Genomic DNA, 20,722 nt, shown 5'->3' with positions numbered 1-20,722 from the left:
CCCATTGACTTCACTGGGGCCAGACTTCATCCTGTGCAGGTCAGAGGAAGGCAGAATTCTGCACCACCTAGCACTGAGAGCAAGAACAGCTTTGTTGTCAGGCACGAATATATACTGTTAAAAAAACATTTTAAAACATCATATGCAACCTCCCTGCTCTGCACCCGGATGAAATAAATCGAGACCTGTTTTCACATCATTTTTTTTTTTTTCCTTTTGATTTCTTCAAAGCCTCCACTAATGCAGATTACACAACCTCCTTAGAAAGTCTGCTTTGTGTTTCATTATTCATATAATTACACTGGATATTTTTTTTTCCCTAAAGCTTTATTGCTGCAATTAAGCAAAATAATAATCCTATACTCTGTGGACATGAGCAACAGTGGATCATCATCCTCTTTGTAAAACAGTCTTCTATGTGCTTGAGGACTGTTATGTTGTCTGATGTTCCTAGTAAGACATCGCACATACATCACATTATCAGGTTGCTGTTGTTTGTGGACGCATATTCTGGTGATTCATACTGTTTGTGATTTATGTAAAACCTCCTTCGCTGTTCCCCATCCTGCACTTGTACACTGGATTTTGCTCTTACGTTTTACACTTTGTGGTTTACTTCACTAAATTCCACTTAAGTGACTTCAGACACTTTGTTCCAACTTCTCAGTATTGGTTTGGAGTCTGCTCCTCTCCTGGGAAATACCAATAATCCCTCTGTGCTTGTTGCTGTCAGAAAATTTCGTCAGGCTCTCTCTGTTCCTTCACTTTGCTGATGGAAACATTAAATATGACTCATCCTGTCATAGACCTTTACGGTAGCTCTAGTTGTTATGTGTATCTAGACTAACAGAAAACTTTATTATTATTATTCCAAAAGTATTTTTTCAAATACTCATACAAGCACTTTGCAGAAATTTTATGCACATCCTATTTTCCTACCTTCCTTATGAAAATATGATCTGGAGCTTGTGTTAGAAACCTTACAAAAGTTACCTTCTAGATACCTGCCACATCCTTCCTACCTACTGTGCTGGGTACCCTGTCAGAGAACAAAATCTGATTATTTTAATGTCATTTGTTCCATATAATGTTATCTTTTCTTACCATCTCTATATCACATTTACTTGTGAGCTTACTCTTTAATCATTTGTTCCAGTATCATTCTATACATAAAGCTTACACATTTGGCATTTCTTGAGTTCTTTCTCTCATCCCCCCTCTCCCTCCTCATGTTATCTCATTAATAGTTGAAGATGGATCCCAAAAAACCAAAGCTTTTAAAAAACACTCACTGTAGTTGCATCCAACAGCTAATGTGGGAATACAGACTCGTTTGCCATGATCCTGGTGAGTGGTGGGAGCACAATTGCTTTGTTAGGTTGGAGAAGCTCAACAAAAAGTGTAAAGGATGATTTTCTTTTTGTCTGTCAAGCCAAGAAACATATATGCAGTCCACTGTGTCCAGATGCACACAAACTTTGTGCATAATCCACTAGTTTGAAGCTGTGATGAGAATGGCAATTTTGGTTTCTGAAGAATTTCAAGATTTTGCTCTAAATTGCTCAAAGTCTAAAAAAACACATTTTAAAACATCCGCAGCTTTACTGAACAGAAGCTGTGGGTTTTCTGAGGGGAGGGAAACTGCAATAGTCTCAGTAATTTTGAAAGGAGATTTTGGCTGGTGCGATGAAGGGAAGCCAGGCTCTGAGAGCTCTCTTTCAGCCTCTCATGGTCCCGGCACCCTGCCTTTCCTGCTGGGTCGCCAACACCAGGACACTCGGCACAGTGATACAGCCAAACCTCGTGTACGTCTCCACCAGGATTTGTCAAATTCTGGTTGTCCTTCTCAAAAGAATAGTGTGTCAATAGAGACTTGCATTTCAATGTTCTCGTGTAATTATTTTTTTCCCAATTGCTCAAGAAGCTCATAGAAGGGATACTTCCAAAGCAGATCTAGAAAATTGTTACTAAGACTTTAAAAAACAGCTATTCCTTCTGGGTGGCTTGTGGCCCGATTTTCCATGTGTAGAGAGTTGATACTTGTGAGAAGTCAGCCACCTTTGAATTGTCTCGCAGCATCTAAAACTGCTAGCCCCTTTGAAAAATTCAGCTTGCCTATACCACCCATCCCTTAGCTGGTGTTTATATACATTTATACAGCAAAGCATTGTCTTGCAGGAAAAAAAAAAATAAAAAAAAATATCATTCCCTAGTTCAGAAATTGCTGTATATTTTTAGGTGTAGGAAGTTTCATTTTAGGTTCTACTTCCTTTGATTATTTACAATCAATTTCTCATAAAGGTGAATGCATGCAGTGATAGGTAAGGGATCTACAAATATAAATGAGAACAAAATAATTTCTTTGTCCAGGCTGTTGGACCGGTCTGTGCTTTTCTATTCTGTCGATATTTGCCAAGTCATGGGCCTTAAGTACTATAAAAGAAAGCAGGAGGGGTGATGGAATAACATGATTTTTTTTTCCATACTAAGGCTATCCACCTGTGACCAGGCTGTTGTTTTCCAAATCCAACCTGCACCCAGATTGGCGATCCCAGACATCACAAAAGTTATTTCAAAGCATAACACGTGCAGTGGCCAGTGGCTCCCACAAAGCCCTGAGGAAAACCAAGACCTCTCTGTGCAAGTAGCAGCTCTGCTACCAGCACCTTGGCTGATGTGGCAGGTGGGAGTGCTCTGCCCCGGGTGGGTGGACCAACTGGAGACAATTGTTCTTTAATTACAAACATCCTAAACCATCCTGAAAAGATCCCTAGAAAGAACCTGGCCTATATGATCCTGTCCTGCCCGTGCTGAAGTTAATACGAATATAAAAGGTTGGAAAATAATAATTTACCAAGCCTCAAGACCAACACCCATGGGGACTCCAACCTGCAATTCCATCACCTGAAAATCCCAAATGTCTTAAGGGGACAAATGCATCTCTCCCAAAACCGCTGCAACCTGGAAACTGCAACGGCACTTTCCTTGGAGATCCTCAGCTCTACTGACGTGCTGCTCAGTCAGTTTGAACGGCGTGGAACAAGCCAGCTCCCTTCAAGTTGGCCAGCAATGCAAACCAAGTTAAGCTTATGTGCATCTATAATGTATGCCTGTACGTATGCCAAACTTGGACGACATTTTGGCTGGCTTTTGGGGAGCTGGCTAAAGATATTCACCACTTCCTTTTTGTTTTGTTACTACCCTGAAGTCTTTCTAGCAAACGCTCTATTTTTGACATGTATGCACATGGTCCATTTCCATGTGTGTGTGCATAGGAATATATTTCTGCTCCAGCTTGCCCTCACTTGGAAAGCTGCTGCTAGGAGTTTCTTGTAGCAAAATGAAATTTCGGAAAAAGTCCAATGAAATTAAAAAGCTGCACAGCAAATTTATTATTGTTATTATAGGCTCCCATTCAGGAAAATACTTAAGTATGTGCTTAAGTCCCATTGAAATCATCAAGACTTAAGAACATGCTTAAAGTCAAGCGTATACTTCCTCTGAATTGGGATGTATTTCAGCACATGCTTAAATGCTTTCCTGAACCGGAGCCACAGTCAACAAGAGTGTCCTGTGATGCACAGGACTTGCACTACAAGATTTACTTCTTACTTGAGACCTACCAGTGCTGCACTATGAGTATACACTTCTTAGCTTGCCTCTCCGTTGGTGGCACTCCAAATAGCTTACTGGCTTTTACATTTGGATGAGAACTTGTGAAAGAGACTAGAAACTGGAAAAAAAATGAGCCTTGCTAAAGCAATACCTTGGCTTCTCTGATCTCATGTTGCAGCCAACAATTTTTCCCTACAATGGAGATTTGTGCTATTGTGTGTGGTATAATTACTAAGACAGATTTTTTTTTCTTTTTAATGGCATAATAAATAGGATATTTCCTGGCCTGCTCTGCATTTCAAATAGGATTTTCACTTCCCCTTTGGGTTCTGAGCGTAAGGAGAGTAAGTGTCAAAAGGCAGGCGCTTTCCCAATTCTAAAATAGAGAGAGTGCAATCATGTGTAATGTGAATCTAGATTTTGATTGTAAGGATGATGAAATCAATTCTCTCCTTAATCCTTACTTGGAAACATTTGGGTGAACTAGCCTGCCTGCTTTTGCTAACTTGTTATAATCCTTTTGAAAAAGAAATGTATTTTAGTGTCATCAACAATATCTGCCTACTTTACCGGGGAGTCCAACAGAGCACTGGACAGAACGGTCTCAATGCAATGAAAAATTAAAAGAGAAGGAAAATAGATAAAACCAAATGTATTCTGTTCCTGGAGAAAGCACAGAGGTTTCCAATAGGCAGCTCTTTCCAGTGCTGCCATTTTTAAGCTAGATGCTTAGTCATTATTAATGACAGTATGTTGCTATAAAGCTGCTATATTTGGGGAAGAACTGGAAACAAAACCTTTTTCCCTCTTAAGGTTAGGTATAATAACATACAGTTGCCTGTATGCATTGCAGTCACTCTGCATCTACCAGTTGGAGTATTTTTGGAACCAGTGAGGAAGTTTATTACAGTTATTTCATTTAAGGCAAAGTAGTAACTTGAACTTGAGAAGAGCTCCCTGTTCATGTCGTTCAGCTATGCTGTGCAGTGGTTGGAGGCTCTCAATATTGCTGCTACTTTTCAGAAGTATTTGGCACAAGCTCATCAAATCACCAAGACTTATTTCTCCCTCCTGAAGCCTCCTTTAATTTTGTTCCTTGGTGATGTGTCGGTACATCCCCCGCTTGCGCACACAAATATCTTTAAGGTTTAATTAATTCCTTAAAAATAGCTGAAGTGTTTAAGGAAGAGTGCCTTATAAATAACAAAGGAGAATACCTTGTTCATTCTTGTCATCGCTCAGACAGAGGCAAGCAGCTGCTGTGACGCTGGGGTTTTCCTAACGTGATTACACTGAGTTCCAGGGCAGGACCTTGCATCAAATGGTGCGTAGTACCTAAATGTCAAAGGCCAAGTAGAAAAGCATCCTGTTTGGTAGTTAAACTAATAAATATAGATTTAAGAGAAGCAACGAGAGCAGAAAGTGATGTTTCCAAGACAGAGCAAAAAATCCTCCAGCAATTCTGCCTCCACAAAGTCCAGGCTTTTCTGTTAGTGGAGTCCACATGCATCCCACCTAAATTCAGATACACATGAGACTTAGTCGAAATGAAAGTGGCCAGATTCATCTTCTGGATGTGCTTCCCTGCCTTGCCCACACAGAAGGCCTTAGGCATCTCAGAGAAACTTCAGCGGGACGAGTGCTGGCTGAGGGGTCTCACCCAGCAAATCCTTGAATCCATTTTACTCTTCCATGGTCACTCTGGGAATTTGTTGCCTGAAAAGGTGAAGTGTTTCTCCTTAGGGAAAAGGAGGCAGCGCTCTTCTGTGGGGAAGAAGAGGCTCTGAAACCCTTTCACAGCACTAAGAGTTACAGTGCACATTTTAAAATCTCAGTTTCCTTGATCCTGGCACCCACAGAGCCTCAAGTCTATAGCAGTCATTGAATCAGCAATATCCAGCGTTACTGGCAGGGAGGGTGCATATTTCATCAACTTGCTCCTTTCTCTAAGCGGCTGATCACTTTTGCTGTGCCTCAGGGAAGCTACATGAGAGAGCTTTTGTGCTCATTTGTGAGTAGCAGCGGGGATAAACGGTGTTTCTACAGCTTGTCAATTATTTGTTCTTTTCTTTCTGTCCACTGTTTGAGTTCTTGATCTTGATTAAGGTATTATTTAATTCCTGCATTTCTGAGCCCTTAAGCTGGGACAGACACATAATAGGTTTGCATTTAGTCACTACCAGGGTGCTTTAAGCAAGCTGGTTTTCTCTGAAGCTGAAAGTGACTAAGCCTGGGAAATTCTCTGTTCTTCCTCCTCTCCTCCTAGTAGTTAATAGAATTCACAGGTAATCTCAAGACACTCTGATAAGCCTTTGAAGTTATTACCCACTAAGTTTCTGCTCTTTCTGAGTGCCGAGCATTGAATTGCTGACTGCTGTTAGAAGCAACGAGAAAGGATTCACAAAACTGACAGAGCCTTGACTATAATTTTTGCAGACAAGAGCTGAATTTAATGGATAAATTGTGTTGCTGGGGAGATTTTGATTTTGTTCCCTCCTCTGTCACCATTTTGCCTTGTGATTTGTGGTAGCATTTTCAGTTATGCCAGTCACATGAGATCTAAACCCATGAGTCAGACTCCACCCAAATCATGAGCCTGGCTTTCAGATCCAGGAGCTTTGAAAAGAGATCATACCATACTGTGTCTTTAGTTTATCTTTCATTTCTGGAATTTCCTCTGTGTATTTCCAACACGTCTGTAGCAATTAATGTTTTCCACTCTTTTGGAAGTGTCGGGAAGAGGTTCTGACCATTTGGAGCTGTTGAAGGCCTCATTTGACCTACACAATTACTTTTGGTTTTGATCTCCAAATGAGTCTTATTTCTTCCAGATTCCGCATCTTTTGTCCTCAGTGATTTCTGCATCCCTTAGCCTCACATGACCCATCACTTCTGTCCCTTTGTTGCCATTCAGCCACTCTGTCCCACCTTTACTCCTCTCCAGTCTTGAGGGGGTTTTTCACCGTTGCCTTTCAGGATGGAGGAGGTACAAAAAGATGCAGATCTGGGAAGTCCTTAACATTCCTATGAGAATATATAAATGGAGAGTGCAGGGAAATAGCTTCTCCTTCCTGAAAAGGTGAAATTTGTTACTTGCAGCACAAGAAGTAGGTGATGAGGACAGGCAGGAGAGTGCCTCCATGCAGGAAGGAGACCTATAAGAGGGCTGGAGCTTTGTGGGTTACTTCAACACTAGACCCATTTGCTCAGAAGGTGTCTGCAGGACTTGGGAAATCAGGGTTTTATACTCACTTTGAAGGGAGTCAGGTGACAAGTGAATTAGACTCAATGGGGTTAATAAGACAAAGTAAGTCCAGAGAAGATGGATTGAAGATAGATGTAAGATAGGAGTCAACTCTTCTGTCTGCACAATTTTGCTCTCTAAATCAGTGGTCAATCTGTTTTTCCTCAAATTTAAGGTTTGTAATATATTGTTTGCAGACTCTGATAGCCAACTCCATTATGAAGGATATGATTAGACTGAGATGGTGAAAAAGCCAAGGGGAAATTTGGTGTTGTGTCACTGTTTTTCCCTATGGCATTTGACTCTTTTTAGGACAGCTAAGAAGTTGCAAGCTCTTGGCAAGTGGTTATTAAGCCAAAGCCAAAACAATAAACGTAATTTCACAGTAATTATTGCATGCAACACTGTGGTGCCTGGTATTCCCATGGTAACATTGTCATTGTTTTGCCATGAAATTTGGAGAGCAGAGCTAACTATTTAATTAATAAAGTTATGCAAAACTAGTATATTCACACGCCAGGCAGACAGAAAAAAGCATCTTCTCTTGCTCGTCTCATACCATACCACTACTTTATCCACAGTGTTTGCGGGTTCTTGCATATGCCATGTGCCAGGCATTTGGCTGATCTATAATTTCATGTAGAAGTGCAGCCAAACTGTACCCCCAGATCCAAATATCTCTAAAGTCTGAGTGCTTGAAACTGAATCTGAAGCCAGAGAAAAACTCTTTACATAGCCCTAAACTTTACAATGTGCTGTCTCCAAGCCTTGAACCCACACTCTCTCCGTATTTTGGTGGATGGGAAATCTGGAATTTGTTTTTAAACCCAGAATTATCAAAAGCTGTGTTGAAGACATGAGAAAGATTCATGACGTCTACTCAAAAATCTTTCAGCTAAACTTTTCCTATGCAAGTTGTAGCAACTGGACACATCTAAAAATGTTTCGAGCTAGTCTGTGAACGTTTCACAAAAGAGCAGTAATTAGAAGTGATTCCTTCTTTAAGACAGAGAAATGCCACTCCACAGCTTGAATATTAATAAGATAAAATTTATGAAAGCAGAGTAATATAATATTTTCTCCAGAGGAAAAGGACATGTATTTGCTTAGCTCTTTCATCAGCCATTTTCAGACACACACTGCGTGCATAAAATACAGTTATGCAACCCATATGGGTCAACAAAGGAAGGTTGGTTGCTTCACCAGGATTATAAGAATCTTTTAAACACAATGGTACCACAAATTAAAATGGAAATCTATCAAAACCATTATCGTCTTGAAAGCTTTGGCCACAAGCATAATTATTGTAGAAGGATGTTGTCCTTGGACACAGCTTTGGCTCAGTTCAAATAGTGTTATTTGTATCCCTCTATGGCTTAAAGTCGGAATTTGCATGGCTAAAGACCATAAATTTTTAAAGGAAAAAAAAACACAAGCTGTTTCCTTAGTACTAACACTAGCAGTTTTTTATTGTTTTGTAGTGGTTTGTAGGCAACTCATTAGGTGCTAGAGATAGGAACAGACTGAATGTGGCGGCTGAAGTCTGCCTTGAACTTTGGAAGGTTTCAGATGCAGATTTCTGTCTGGATCCAGTTGTTTGTGTCTGAGGCTCTTGCTTTATTTGACATGAATAAGAATGAATGAATGTTAGGCATGTTTGGGTTTAAATCCACTTCCAAATGTCCCCAGTTTGGATAGTAAAACAGTGACCCAGTGATGTGCAATCCACAGACTTAGAGCAGAAAACCTGTCCTGAGTTTTCTATCATGTCGATGCAGCAGGCAGTCCTGTAGAATGGGAGTAATTGAACACACAGTGAACATATGGTGAAAAGAATATACAGTCTTCTGGATGTTGCATACCATAAGTAAAGGACACATCTAGAGCCAGAGTTGTCGCCAGGAGAGGCACCAGGTTGCTTTCTCCAGCTCCTGCTGAAGGCTAAATCCTGGAGTAACTCCATTATCGAGCTGGTGATAAGCTGTATAAAATAACAGGCACTGTAGGTTATTCTTGAACTAGCTATGCGTCTTTCAACATCCAATTTTCATCTTGAGGGAAATAAGTGACTAACGTATTTGAACTCTATTTTTTGTCTTTTTCCATCCCTCAGGCTGGTATAGATGGAGAAAGCATTGGGAACTGCCCGTTCTCCCAGCGTCTCTTCATGATCCTCTGGCTCAAAGGAGTTGTGTTCAACGTCACCACTGTTGACCTGAAAAGGTAAAAATTGTTCACTTTAATTGAAAGTAGTTATATGATCCAGTGTTTTTCCAATAGAAAGGCCACACCACGTTCAGTCAGATTGGTATCTGGCTTAGAGAGCCTGTGGTGCACAACAAAATAGTTGGGATTCAAGTCTGTTATTTCTTTTTGCACTTGTGGAATGTTTTTATATTAAACAGGGTGTTCAGGGTACTTTAAAGTATTCTCACCACAAACTGCTCAAGAAATAGAAGGGCAAACTGATTTTGCAGGAACTGTAAATATCTGTGCAGCTACCTGACCATAAAGATTGGTGATTCCATGACCTTTTTTCTCTCTGCAGAAAGCCAGCTGATCTACACAATCTGGCTCCTGGGACCCACCCACCTTTCTTGACTTTTAATGGAGAAGTCAAGACAGATGTTAACAAGATTGAGGAATTCTTGGAAGAGACTCTTGCACCTCCAAAGTAAGAACTTGGGATTTTTTCAGTCAATATTCCATTTCCTAGGAATGAAAGATGTCCTAAGAGGAGTTCCTAAAAAGCACTCTCTCCTACAATCTTTACTTACAGGAGTAATATTTATTTATGAAACTTGCTGGCTTCAGTGAGATGACTTCCATGTGTGAAAGTTACTTGTATGACTAATAACTGCAGAATGTTTTCTCTGTACACATTTCAGGATGCCCTTGTATGCAGAATTAAGGAGACCAATGCTAAAAAATAAATAATAATAAAAAAATTGTAGGGGTCTGGTGTCCACATTTTACAGAGCTAAAAATAACTTGTAATGGATGCAGAGCATTGCCACACAAAATATCTGTGCCAGTAAAAGTGTTTTATCATTAAAAACTGAAGGCTTCTGAGCTGTGTGTTGTATTAAAAAGGTTGGAAGGGGAACTGTTGTGCAGAGTACAAGGAGCTCTGGAGTCAGAAAAGTGCTCATTAGTCTCATCAAGAAATGACAAGAGCCCATGACTGGAAATTATAACCAACCTAATTCAGATTAGAAATAGGGCACAGATTTTTCAATATGTATGAATAAGCATTGGAACAAACAGCCGAGGAACATGTCAGATTCACCAGATATGCCTTAGTTAGTCAAGCATTTTGGACTTAGTACAAGGATAACAGAGAGAAAAGATTGCTGGCTTGTGTTTTGGACCTTAAAATCTATGAATCAATGAAAATATTCTCAGTTCCTTATGGAGCATTTTACCTCCAACTGAATGAGCAGCCATAGGGCCAGTCGTGAGGCAAGAGATCAGGTACTGAAGCTTTCTGTAGTCTAGTCCAAGATCACTGAAATCAGTAGGAGTCATTAGTTCATGTTGATCTTTCAAATCAATATATCCCTTTGTGCCAGATGTCTATAAAAACAACAATTAGGAGACTGAAAACTTTATGTTCCTTCACCTGGCTGATGCTAACATGCCTTGCTATTACATCCTGGCAGACATTTTCAGTGCAGGGAGCTAGACATGACTGCCATTCATAACAGAGAGAGCTGGCTGCCAGCCTCCCCTGCACCTTTCTGGAAATTTATGCTTCCTCCTGATTTAAGGCCACTGTATCTTGGATGGTGGTCACATAAAGCACCAGTGTAATTACCTTTGTCCTGAAGCCATCCCTGTGTAACTACCCAAATCTCTGCCTTGACAGATACAGATATCATTAAGAGGGTCTTGCCAAGCTGTTGGTTTGAGATAAATGACAATGCTAATTGCTGTTCCTTGTAAAGGGCTTTTTAAAAATGTCTTCTTTTAAACTGTATCTGTAATCATGACTATACTGCTGGTAACACGCTGTGACTCTCCAACCTCCTTTCAGATATCCCAAGCTGGCTGCTAAGCACCGGGAATCAAACACTGCTGGAATCGATATCTTCTCCAAATTTTCTGCATACATCAAAAACACCAAGCAGCAGGATAATGCTGGTGAGTAGAGTCATTACCAAATGTGCTGGGGAGTTTTTGTGCTTAGAAGCTGAACAATTTTGCTGTTTTCCCCTAATTTTATTGTGAACTGTGTTGATGACATCAGGTACCACTGCTGATCAGTTTGAGACGGTAAGTTCAGATGTACTTCACATGTCCACAGTCGAATTAGTTACATCTATACCAGTGAGTAAAACAAGGACAGAGCATTCAGCAGTAGGCAAACTTCTCCACCAGAACAGGATCCCACAGAACTACTGGATTTGGCTGGTGGCTCACTCTAACGCCTCTACTCAGGCCAGGCACTGCTTGGAGTGCTAGTTGCCTGGGTCCAAAATTGTGACAGCAATAGACACAGCACTAAAAGTTTAGCACTGAATTATTGGTGAATGAATGAGTGAATGAATGGAGAGCAATCTGTGCCTTTTTACCCTGCATAATTTCTTAGATACAGGCATTTACACCAGACTCTCCTCCCACGTATCTCATGGTTATGTTGTGGTAGTATAGCTCATTTGCTGATATAAACTGAGTCATATTGGGACAGAAAGTAATTGAATGAAAGTGAATGAATTACAGAAAGTAACTGAATGAAAGAAGTGGCTTTAAGAAATATAATTGCACACTGTACACTCCAGACTTTCCCTCATACATTTGTGTCAAAAGAACTACTCCCCCCCCGAAGCTGGATGCCATGCATATTTACATGCATCCTACACTCTCTTCTTAATGAAATCACTTTTCTTCTCCACATTCCTTTCCCTTCAGAGAGGCACAGCTCCAGCTAGTGCAAGCTCCTGTTGCTCCATGAAAGCGAATGGATTTACACTGCCATGTCCCTTGAGATGAGCTAGTAGAAGACTTGCAGTCACTCATTGACGTTCATCTTACCTTGTATTACTAATTTCACAGAGACCTAAGGCATGCTAAACACCATGCAGTCATCACACTGTTCAGAGAAAAGTAGATTTTTCAGGTTCCAGCTCTGCCACAGATTTCATTTGTGCGATTATATTTCATTGCCTGGGGCTGACTCATGAGATGAAAATGGGGAAATGATGATTTATGTCAGATAAAAATCTGCTCCTTAATATTTTTTGTGTTGTTAACAGAAGGAAATAATTATAGTGCTTCACTTCGCAGGGATGCTAAAAAGTTATTTTTTTGTCTGCTGCCAATGGGATGCCCAGCTAACCTCTGTAGGAAGGCTTGTAAAAAGAAGATAAATTAAGAGTTAACTTAAATAGATGTTACAGTTAAAATAAATATCTTGGCCATTTACAAGGAATTTTTATGGTCCGTGGTGCAATTGTAAGCCTTAAATTCAGCTGTGCTGTCCCTTGTATTCTAAAACTGTCACAAGTATTTGTCCACATGTAAAATCCTGCTGTGTTGCTTCTCAGTGACTCTGCAAAATGCAAATCCCCAGACTTGTAAGGGCTGGCAGCTCCTGCTGGTAATAAATGGCAGTCCTAGAGGTGTCTGCATCTGGCTGTAACCAGTGCTGGAATTCAAGGTTGGATATCTGCTACTGTGAGATAAAGAATCTAACCCTGCAAAGTGCTCCTGGTGGGCTGTCTGCATTTGTTCTATCTCCAGTGTGATTAATGGGAGCTTTCCCTAGTTCTGCCTAGCAAACTTGGTTTAGGTACGCTTGCAAAGAAAATGAAAATCCTTCTCAAAGGCAATTGAGCATACCAAGGTTATAGGGAAAAGAGATAGTAAGCTGCAAGACAGCAACAAACTTTGTTCTGTGTAAACTTCCTCACCGCATTTTGTTGCTGGGTCATGTTCCTTTGATAGCCAGACACACACTGGTACTCAGCTTTCCTCTTTGAAGCAGAGAAATGTTTTTAGCTTAATTTTTTGCAGCTGGAGTGCTGAAGCACAAGGAGAATAAAGCTGAGATGAGCAGAGTACCTACGTGTTCTTTGTAGCACTGTTGTGAAGTGCTTGTGGACCTCTGAGTACTTGAGTCTGGGAGTGGAGATTTATGAAATCTGGGAATTAGACCTCAATTTTAGCAGAGTAATTGACTTCCATTTTTCAAGGGCTGAGCAAGAAAAGTGTTTCCCTTATCTCAGGGACATTTTACCCACTGAAGTATCCTTTCCAGTTTATCTGAACCTACAGCAGTTATTCTGAAGGCTGATTTGGATGGTAGATAGTGAGCTAATTAAAAGGTAGCTATGTTAGATTTCTTGGGCTGGAAAGAGACTATGTGCAAAAAAGAAAGGAAAGGATCATATCACTGTAGACATAATTCCTAATGCAGCTATTTTGGATGGGTATTTTTTAAAATTGCAGCAGCAATCAAAAAGGGATCTGGAGCTCTAGCCTTGATCTGATATATGCCATTTTGCGGAAGGTTCTGGCAGCTTATCCTCCCTATATAACAGCATAAATAATTATATATTGTTCTGTAAAAACAGAAAGCAAGTTCTAAATATATTATATATGATGGTATATAATACATGATAAATGATGATATATATTATGATATATGGTAACATAATATGTGATAATACTATATACTAGATACCATATACTAGATTCTATATAATTAGGGGGAATGTCCCTTTTCCTATCTCCATGTGAGTAGGTAAGGTCCACAATGAACAGAGGTTGCTAGTTGTGGCTATTTCCTATACACTGCAGCTCTCTAATAAAGTTGATGGCATATGTCTCATAGCCATCCTCTATATTGAGTCCTAGCTTCAGCTTACTCAAATTTGGGGGTTAAACTGGAAAGCCACACCAGTGACTGGGACATATGTTGCACATGATCAAAATAGAAGAACACTTGTCAATAAAACCAAAACAGAATGGAGACCCCAGACCATTACATCAAAAATAATTCTAATTGTTTTTGGTTGGGAATAGGAAAGTGTTGGATACCATGTATCCTAAATCACCAAACATCAGGTTGTTTAAATTTTAGTCTCTTAACTTGGAAGTCAGGGTGGTGAATTCATTAAGGTATGGGATATCAGGTTGGGAATTTGTAACATCCAGTGATCTCTAGCTGCAAGAAATGTGGTTAGGTAAAATTATATATGATCATTCTTCAGGGCATCCTGGTTTAGCAGAGATCATGAGGTCTAAGTAATATGAGCTCTCACTATAGCCTGTGGCTATGAAATCTTTGCCGAAAAGTGGTGTGAAGTGGTTGGGATTATTAAGATTCACACAGTAGGAGGATACTGGATGTGAGAGTTAATGAGAACCCAATGCATGCCAAAGATAAGCCCAAACTAGTGTTTCTCTCAGGAGGGTTTACAGCTTGGGTCGTGCAACAATTTCAGACTTCAAGTGATGCCATCACTTGGCTATTTGTTGTGGAGAGGTGGTAAGAAGACACTGATAACAGAGTCTGTAGCCTTTAAGTGCCTAAATGATTTTATTTTATTTTATTTCCCTCAAAGGGGAAATGTCATGAAAAAAATAGGATTTGTAATTTCTTAGTTTAGTGTTTGAATTCTTGCATGTAAATGAGTAGACACGATGATACATATGTTTGTTTGTTTCTAAGATTATGATACCCTCTGCTGGCAAATATGTGAACATATAAAGCAGGAAGCTTTACAATCAAGGATGAAACATCCCCTTGACAAACTAGGTTTCCTTCTGCCAAGATAGTTTCCTCCTACAAATGTGACATTGTCAGAAGAGAAGTGCTTCATAGTAACCTATGGATTTTGACAAAATTTTCAGGGAAAAAATTGTATTTTTCTGGATGAATTTAATTTACTTAGAGGTAAAATGTTTTAAAATCACATAGAATAATACTACTTCCCCCACACCCACCCACCCACCCACCCACCCTTCCTTTCTTTCTTTCTTTCTTTCTTTCTTTCTTTCTTTCTTTCTTTCTTTCTTTCTTTCTCTTTCTTTCTTTCTTTCTTTCTTTCTTTCTTTCTTTCTTTCTTTCTTTCTTTCTTTCTTCTTTTCTTCTTTTCTTTCTTTCTCTTTTTCTTTTCTTTCTTTCTCTCTCTCTCTTTCTCTCTTTCCCTTTCTCTCTTTTCCTTCCTTCCTTCCTTCCTTCCTTCCTTCCTTCCTTCCTTCCTTCCTTCCTTCCTCCCTCCTTCCCTCCCTCCCTCTTTCTTCCTTTCTTCCTTTCTTCCTTTCTTCCTTTCTTCCTTTCTTCCTTTTTTTTTTCTTCTGGATTCACGCAGTACTTCATTAGCCACATGCCATTATGTTTCATGTCTGGCACAGAAACAGGTGATAACCTTCTCGTGTAAGGCTGCATGGCAATATGTTATTGATCATGATTCATTCACTTACCAAAGGTATTTGGCAGCTAGGCTGCCCTGATTTAATAGCTCCCTGAATCTCTGATGCTTTTTTTCCATCTTTGTTTTGCTAACTTTTCTGTCTTATAATATAAAAATGTTGAAAGGGCTGGCTAGGGCTGTAAGCCCAGAAGCAAACATGCTCATGCCATATCAAAGTCCCACCACTTTTAAGCTTCTTAAAAGGGAAGGAATTGATTCCAGATTCTCAGGATGTGGCAAGCTGTGTTTAAAGAAAGTGTGTGCATTTATTATTTCAAGTCACTTCAATTACAACGGGCTTGATTCCTTCCACCCCCCATGTCACTCGATAATTTTATAACAGGCCTCTCTGAAGAAGTGATCATCTCATCGCAGGAATAGGTCGACATCTGGCTTAGATAGCACAACTGGGTTATTCGGTCCTCCAGCCCTTGCCACTGGACTTGGCCACTCAAAATTATGAGAAGTGCTCATTCACTTCATGGCTCATTCTCCTTCACGGAATAAAGCAGTGGCAGTATTCTTCAAAATTATCTCTTCCTCAGGTCCACGTTGCTCAAGTTTGCATGACAAATCTGAGACTTTTGGGCTGCTTTGCAGCTGCGTAATATCTAGGAGGCCTTGTCTGAGCACAAGGAGAAAAACCGAGGTCCTGGGAGTTTGCTCTGGTTCCTTTTGTTGATGCTGAGCAAATCACTCAAGCTCTGTACAGTAACCGAGGTAGTAACAACTTATCTATTCATCCGAGGAGGATGCAATTTAATTAATTGGAATGCTGTGTATGTATTCAGTATCCTGCTTATTATTTTTCTTGCAAGCCTGTATACTGCAAACCAAGGGGACAGCCTGTAGTAACCACCCATTAACCATTCCGCCTCAAATTCTAAGTTCTTTGGCTCATAGAATGAGCCCTTTGATTTCATTTATGAGCTTAAAAAGTTATTCTTGAATTGAGTTCTTAGGGGGCACCAGCTCCAGTGTGGGTGGGCGCATTCATTAGTGGTACGGAAGGATATTTCACTGTACAGCTCTTCAGAAGGCGCTGAGCTGGGAGACCACCAGCATGATTTCGTGCACAGGAATTTCCAGCCGTCTGACCAGAGGACTCCACGTGTCTGGTTTGGATTTACATCAAGAGGCCAAAAATAAAAGAGCATTTAAATCATTAACTTACATGTGATTAAATGCTGTTCACCTCTTTCAGTAGCTACATCACACTCTGTGGTTAAGCGCGTGAGGTGGGAAATGGCTCTCTTCATGTGCTGAGTGTGTGTGCATACAGTAGGTATGCAAACATGCACATGGCTGGGATTAAGGCTGGCCTACATCAGTTTTAAGCTGCTGTGACTCTGTGGAGTTACTTCTGCTGAGAAGAGTCAGACCCACAGTATAGGTAGGTGCACAGGCTGGACAGTGTGCTCTGATCCTTTCTAGAAGCCATCACATACCTCCTTAAACCAGCAGAATATTAATTCAGTCCAAAACCCCACCTTGAATATTTACTGCAGTAATGGATCCGTGGTGCAGACCCTTTGCGGTGAGCTCCTTGATGCTGTGGGTCAGCCTGTGTTATCCCAACAAACGGGATCTGGTCTGCTCTCCATCACCATACAGGCATAGGGGAGCACAGCATCTTTTCCCAAAGCATCTTCTTGCCTGTTGGGGAAGGGCAGCAGGTCACCTTGCTTCCTTCCAGCCTGGCTTTTCACATCCAAAGAGGTCAGGCTGTAGCCGTGACACAGCTTGTCCCAAGCCTTTGATCCTTCTGTCCTTTGCTGTGCCTAAAAGCTTCAGCCTCTGCTCAGCAAACTTCCTGGCAAAGCTCCTGTTGATTTTAATGGAGCAAGGTAAAAAAAGCTGTTTGAATGCCCTTAGATGGATCAGGAGTTTCCTTCAGCAGGAATCTTGGAGCAGGCTCTAATTCAGGACCGATGTTAGTGCTTTACAGCTTTTGCATGGATTTTCAAGGTGCCACATAAATATATAGGCATGAGCCATAATTTGTCCTACACTGTGACGATATTAAGTTTTCTGTCGTGCAACCAGGATGGACTAGAAATAGCTTTTAAAATCATTTTAGGGAGAAGGAGTTGCTTTGTGATGGGCTTTCTAGCTATGGAATGTCTCAGGATGACAGATCTTTAACTGTGGCATTTAGACGGACAAAAAAGCTATTTTAGAACATTTTAAACAAGTTTTTATGGCTCCCTCTGAGCTGAACACTGTTGGGTTCGCGGTAACTAAAGTGCCTGGCAGCTTTACAAAACCAGTCCTAGTATAAAAAAAATACCCAGTCTTTAAAACATATGTAAAATAGCTTTTCTGCAACATTTGTGGCACATAAAGTACCGAATACATGTTGGTGAGTGTGATATAAAGATTTTATTGCCGTTCATTTGGGATGACCCGTATAACTCAGTCATGATATGTTAATAAAACTGTTCTCCACTCTGTCTTTTATAAAAACACACATATAAAGATCACTAAAATAGTGGTGATAGCTGTGTGCGAACTTGTTAAGAAGTGCAGCAAGTTGCACTCAGCGTCCATCCTAAATTGCTTTATCTCCATTCTGCCCAGTAATCAAAGACCAATTCTAAAATGCTCAGAAACAGCATTTTACAGAAGAAGTTTGCTGGAGAAATCACTTTTTGAAAACTTCCCTCAAAATTATGCTGGCTGGTGGCCCAGAGCAATCAATATTCTGTCTGGTACCAGTGACAGGTTTAAGGACCGATATCTTTTGACCTGCCAAAACTAAGAACTGAAATTTTATGCCATTGGAAGGAAGAGGTTTTCAGTTTTTCAAAGTGATAACAAACCGTCGTCTTAACCTCAGAAGTATGTACCTTACTAGGGAAAGTTTCTGAACTTTCCTATCATTTAGGCTTTTTTCTTCCTCTAAGACCTTTCAACTTAATTTTGCTAATTAAGGCATGAAGATTTCCTGATGGAAATGTGAAAAATAATATTTGAAGCCAGTAGACGACTAAAACTCTCTGTAAGTCCAGATGTGGTCAGACTGCAGGACCTCCAAGGCAGGGACTTGGTAATGCTGATTAGCACGCTTAGCTGCAGGCTTTCTGGGAACAGTAAACATTTACCATTAATGTACTCGCAGACATCATTTTCTGACACATCTGTGCACGCATGTTGGTGTAGCTCTGAGAGCACGGCATGCCATATGGAGGGACAGAGAAAAAAAAGAAAGAAAGAATATATATTTATATACATATGTGACAGAGAACATGAAAAACCCTAAAAACTAGGTGACAACATGTGCTGAAGTCCACAAAGTTAATGGTGTGCTCAAATGACGGCACGTTCCCGAGCATTTGCTGAATCAGGGCCTATATGCACAGGCCAGGCCTAGACTGAAATCCTTGCAATGGGAACAGTAGCTGGCAGATGCTCTTCTTTAAGAGGGAATTATTTCCCCTGTGTGTTTGAATATTCCTCCAAGTGCTGCTGGCTGCACTGGGATTCTTTGTTCTGTTTCCCAGCCGAGCTCCCTTGCTTTCACACAGGAGCGGTAGCACAGCTGGAAATGGATTAGAGCAATCTGGCGGCAGCAGTCCTGGGAGGCATTAAGTGCCTCGCTGCTGGAATGGGAGGCCTAAATTACATTATTATTTAGGATTCGGTTTTAACTTCATTGCTCTGCTGTTTCGCACGGGTGGGTAACTCTACCAGTTGCAATATACTCGGTGCATCATAAGCATGCATCAAGATTTCAGTGAAGTTATGGCATTACTCAGTAAAATATCCAAATCTTACATGAGCAAATGTCTAGAATTAAGCACCCAACTGGTCCTACAATCCCAAGAGGGTACACAGGCTTATATTTAGCAATGGTAGTGTGAGCTATCACATGACAGAGAGCCCAGTGACTGGCTCCCGATTTTGCTGAAGTCAGTTTGCAAAACTGTTAGTGACTTCAAAGGGAGAAGGATTGGCCCAGAATCTGTTTTTCCCAAAACATATTTTTTGTTTATGCATGCAAATGTTCTTCATAAAATAAGTGGGAAGAGAAGAATAAGACAACTGAAAATCAGTGTTGCTAATTTTCTTTATTAAAGGAGATCTTAAAGAGTTGACATTTAGCTTGAAAACAGTGCTGGGAAAAAAAAAAAGGTGACTAAATGAGAATTGGAGACACAGTTCTTCTCTAATATCCAGATTTTTTTTTCTGATTGCAAAAATAAATAAATAAATAAAAAATTCAAAGAGTTTGAGGCTAGAAGGACCTTTGTTTTTTTTATTAAGGTCTCTTACAAAGCACAACCCAGTCAGTTTTGCTCATTAGCAAATATGTTAGTATTTCAGTCCTTTACAGTATAAGTTGTTTTGCATTCGAGCAGAGAACAGGAGAAACGGAAGTGTCTTTGATGCACAATGCCCCTCCCAGGGAGGAATTTATTGAATGAGAGCTGCTCAGGTGATGGCAATAGCTGGTCCATATTTTGCACTGCAGAAGGTGAATCCCTGGTGACTCAGACAGTCAAAGCTGAAAAAAAAATATTCTGAACCTTAACCTAGAGTCAGGATGACCCTAAAAGTGTGAGGAAGGCATCTATGCAGCAATACTTTATCCCTGAGTTCAAGGCATTGGTCTGCCTAATCCAAAGTCCATCTGCTCCCCGATACCGTGATCAGGTCTGAGAGATGAGATTTAATTACAGTTACTGCCTTACTATTGAGTAGCAAATTCTCTGAGTACAAGCAACCCAGCTCTGTCCTTGTTCCAGGACATTGGAGATGACACTAGGTATGTAAAAGCACCTAGGCTGTGACCTGCCCATGCAGCGCTATCCCCCTCCATCCCATTTTCTCCCATTTTTGCCAGAACTGGATTAAAACCACCTTTTCTTAGCCTTTTATAAACACCCCAAGAAGTTAAGTCTGCCTCAGCTCCCTCCTTGCTTGTTCCTTAAGCAGTGCAGTGCTTTGGCAATGTGGAAACTGAAATTTGTCCAGCTTTCAGCCATTAGACCTCCCCACGCCTTTGTCAGCAGAGCTCTGCTCACATTGCTCACTCACACCTCACAGATATTTTGCCCATGGGTGAGTGGCTGCACACATTTAGCCTCCTGGCCTTCTCTCTGATAAGCCGAACAAATAAACCCTTCAAACCTGGCATTTTGAGGCTTGTTTTCCAGTCCTTGAGCACTGTATTTTTGTTCTCCTTTGACTTTCTCTGGAATTTCCAAAGCCTTTTTTTAATTGGGGACTCCAGAACTGGGAAAATGTTCTTCATACTTGTCACAACAGGGCTGTTGCAACAGAGGGAGTATGACCTCCCTACTACTGCTTGGAAATTTTTTTAGGCATCCCAACATAACTAATCTTTTTGCTACTGCTCCTTTCAGAACACTGAAGTTGAGGCACAATCGTGATGATCCCTAAGTCATTTAGTGAGGCTTGAAACAAAAATATCAAAAGC

At 40.5% G+C, this 20,722-nt stretch overlaps 1 protein-coding gene across 1 annotated transcript in view; it reads left to right on the top strand.

Moving 5' to 3' along the window:
- Positions 1-20,722, top strand: part of CLIC5 (chloride intracellular channel 5) — a 53,340-nt gene that overhangs the window by 16,934 nt on the left and 15,684 nt on the right. Inside the window, 3 exon segments of the mRNA XM_040554279.1 lie at positions 8,973-9,082; positions 9,408-9,533; positions 10,896-11,002. Coding sequence (XP_040410213.1) covers positions 8,973-9,082; positions 9,408-9,533; positions 10,896-11,002 — 343 coding nt within the window.

The sequence above is a fragment of the Cygnus olor genome, chromosome 3 (assembly GCF_009769625.2).
Source record: "Cygnus olor isolate bCygOlo1 chromosome 3, bCygOlo1.pri.v2, whole genome shotgun sequence".
Classification (NCBI taxonomy): domain Eukaryota; kingdom Metazoa; phylum Chordata; class Aves; order Anseriformes; family Anatidae; genus Cygnus; species Cygnus olor.
This window is presented reverse-complemented; position numbering and strand designations above follow the sequence as displayed.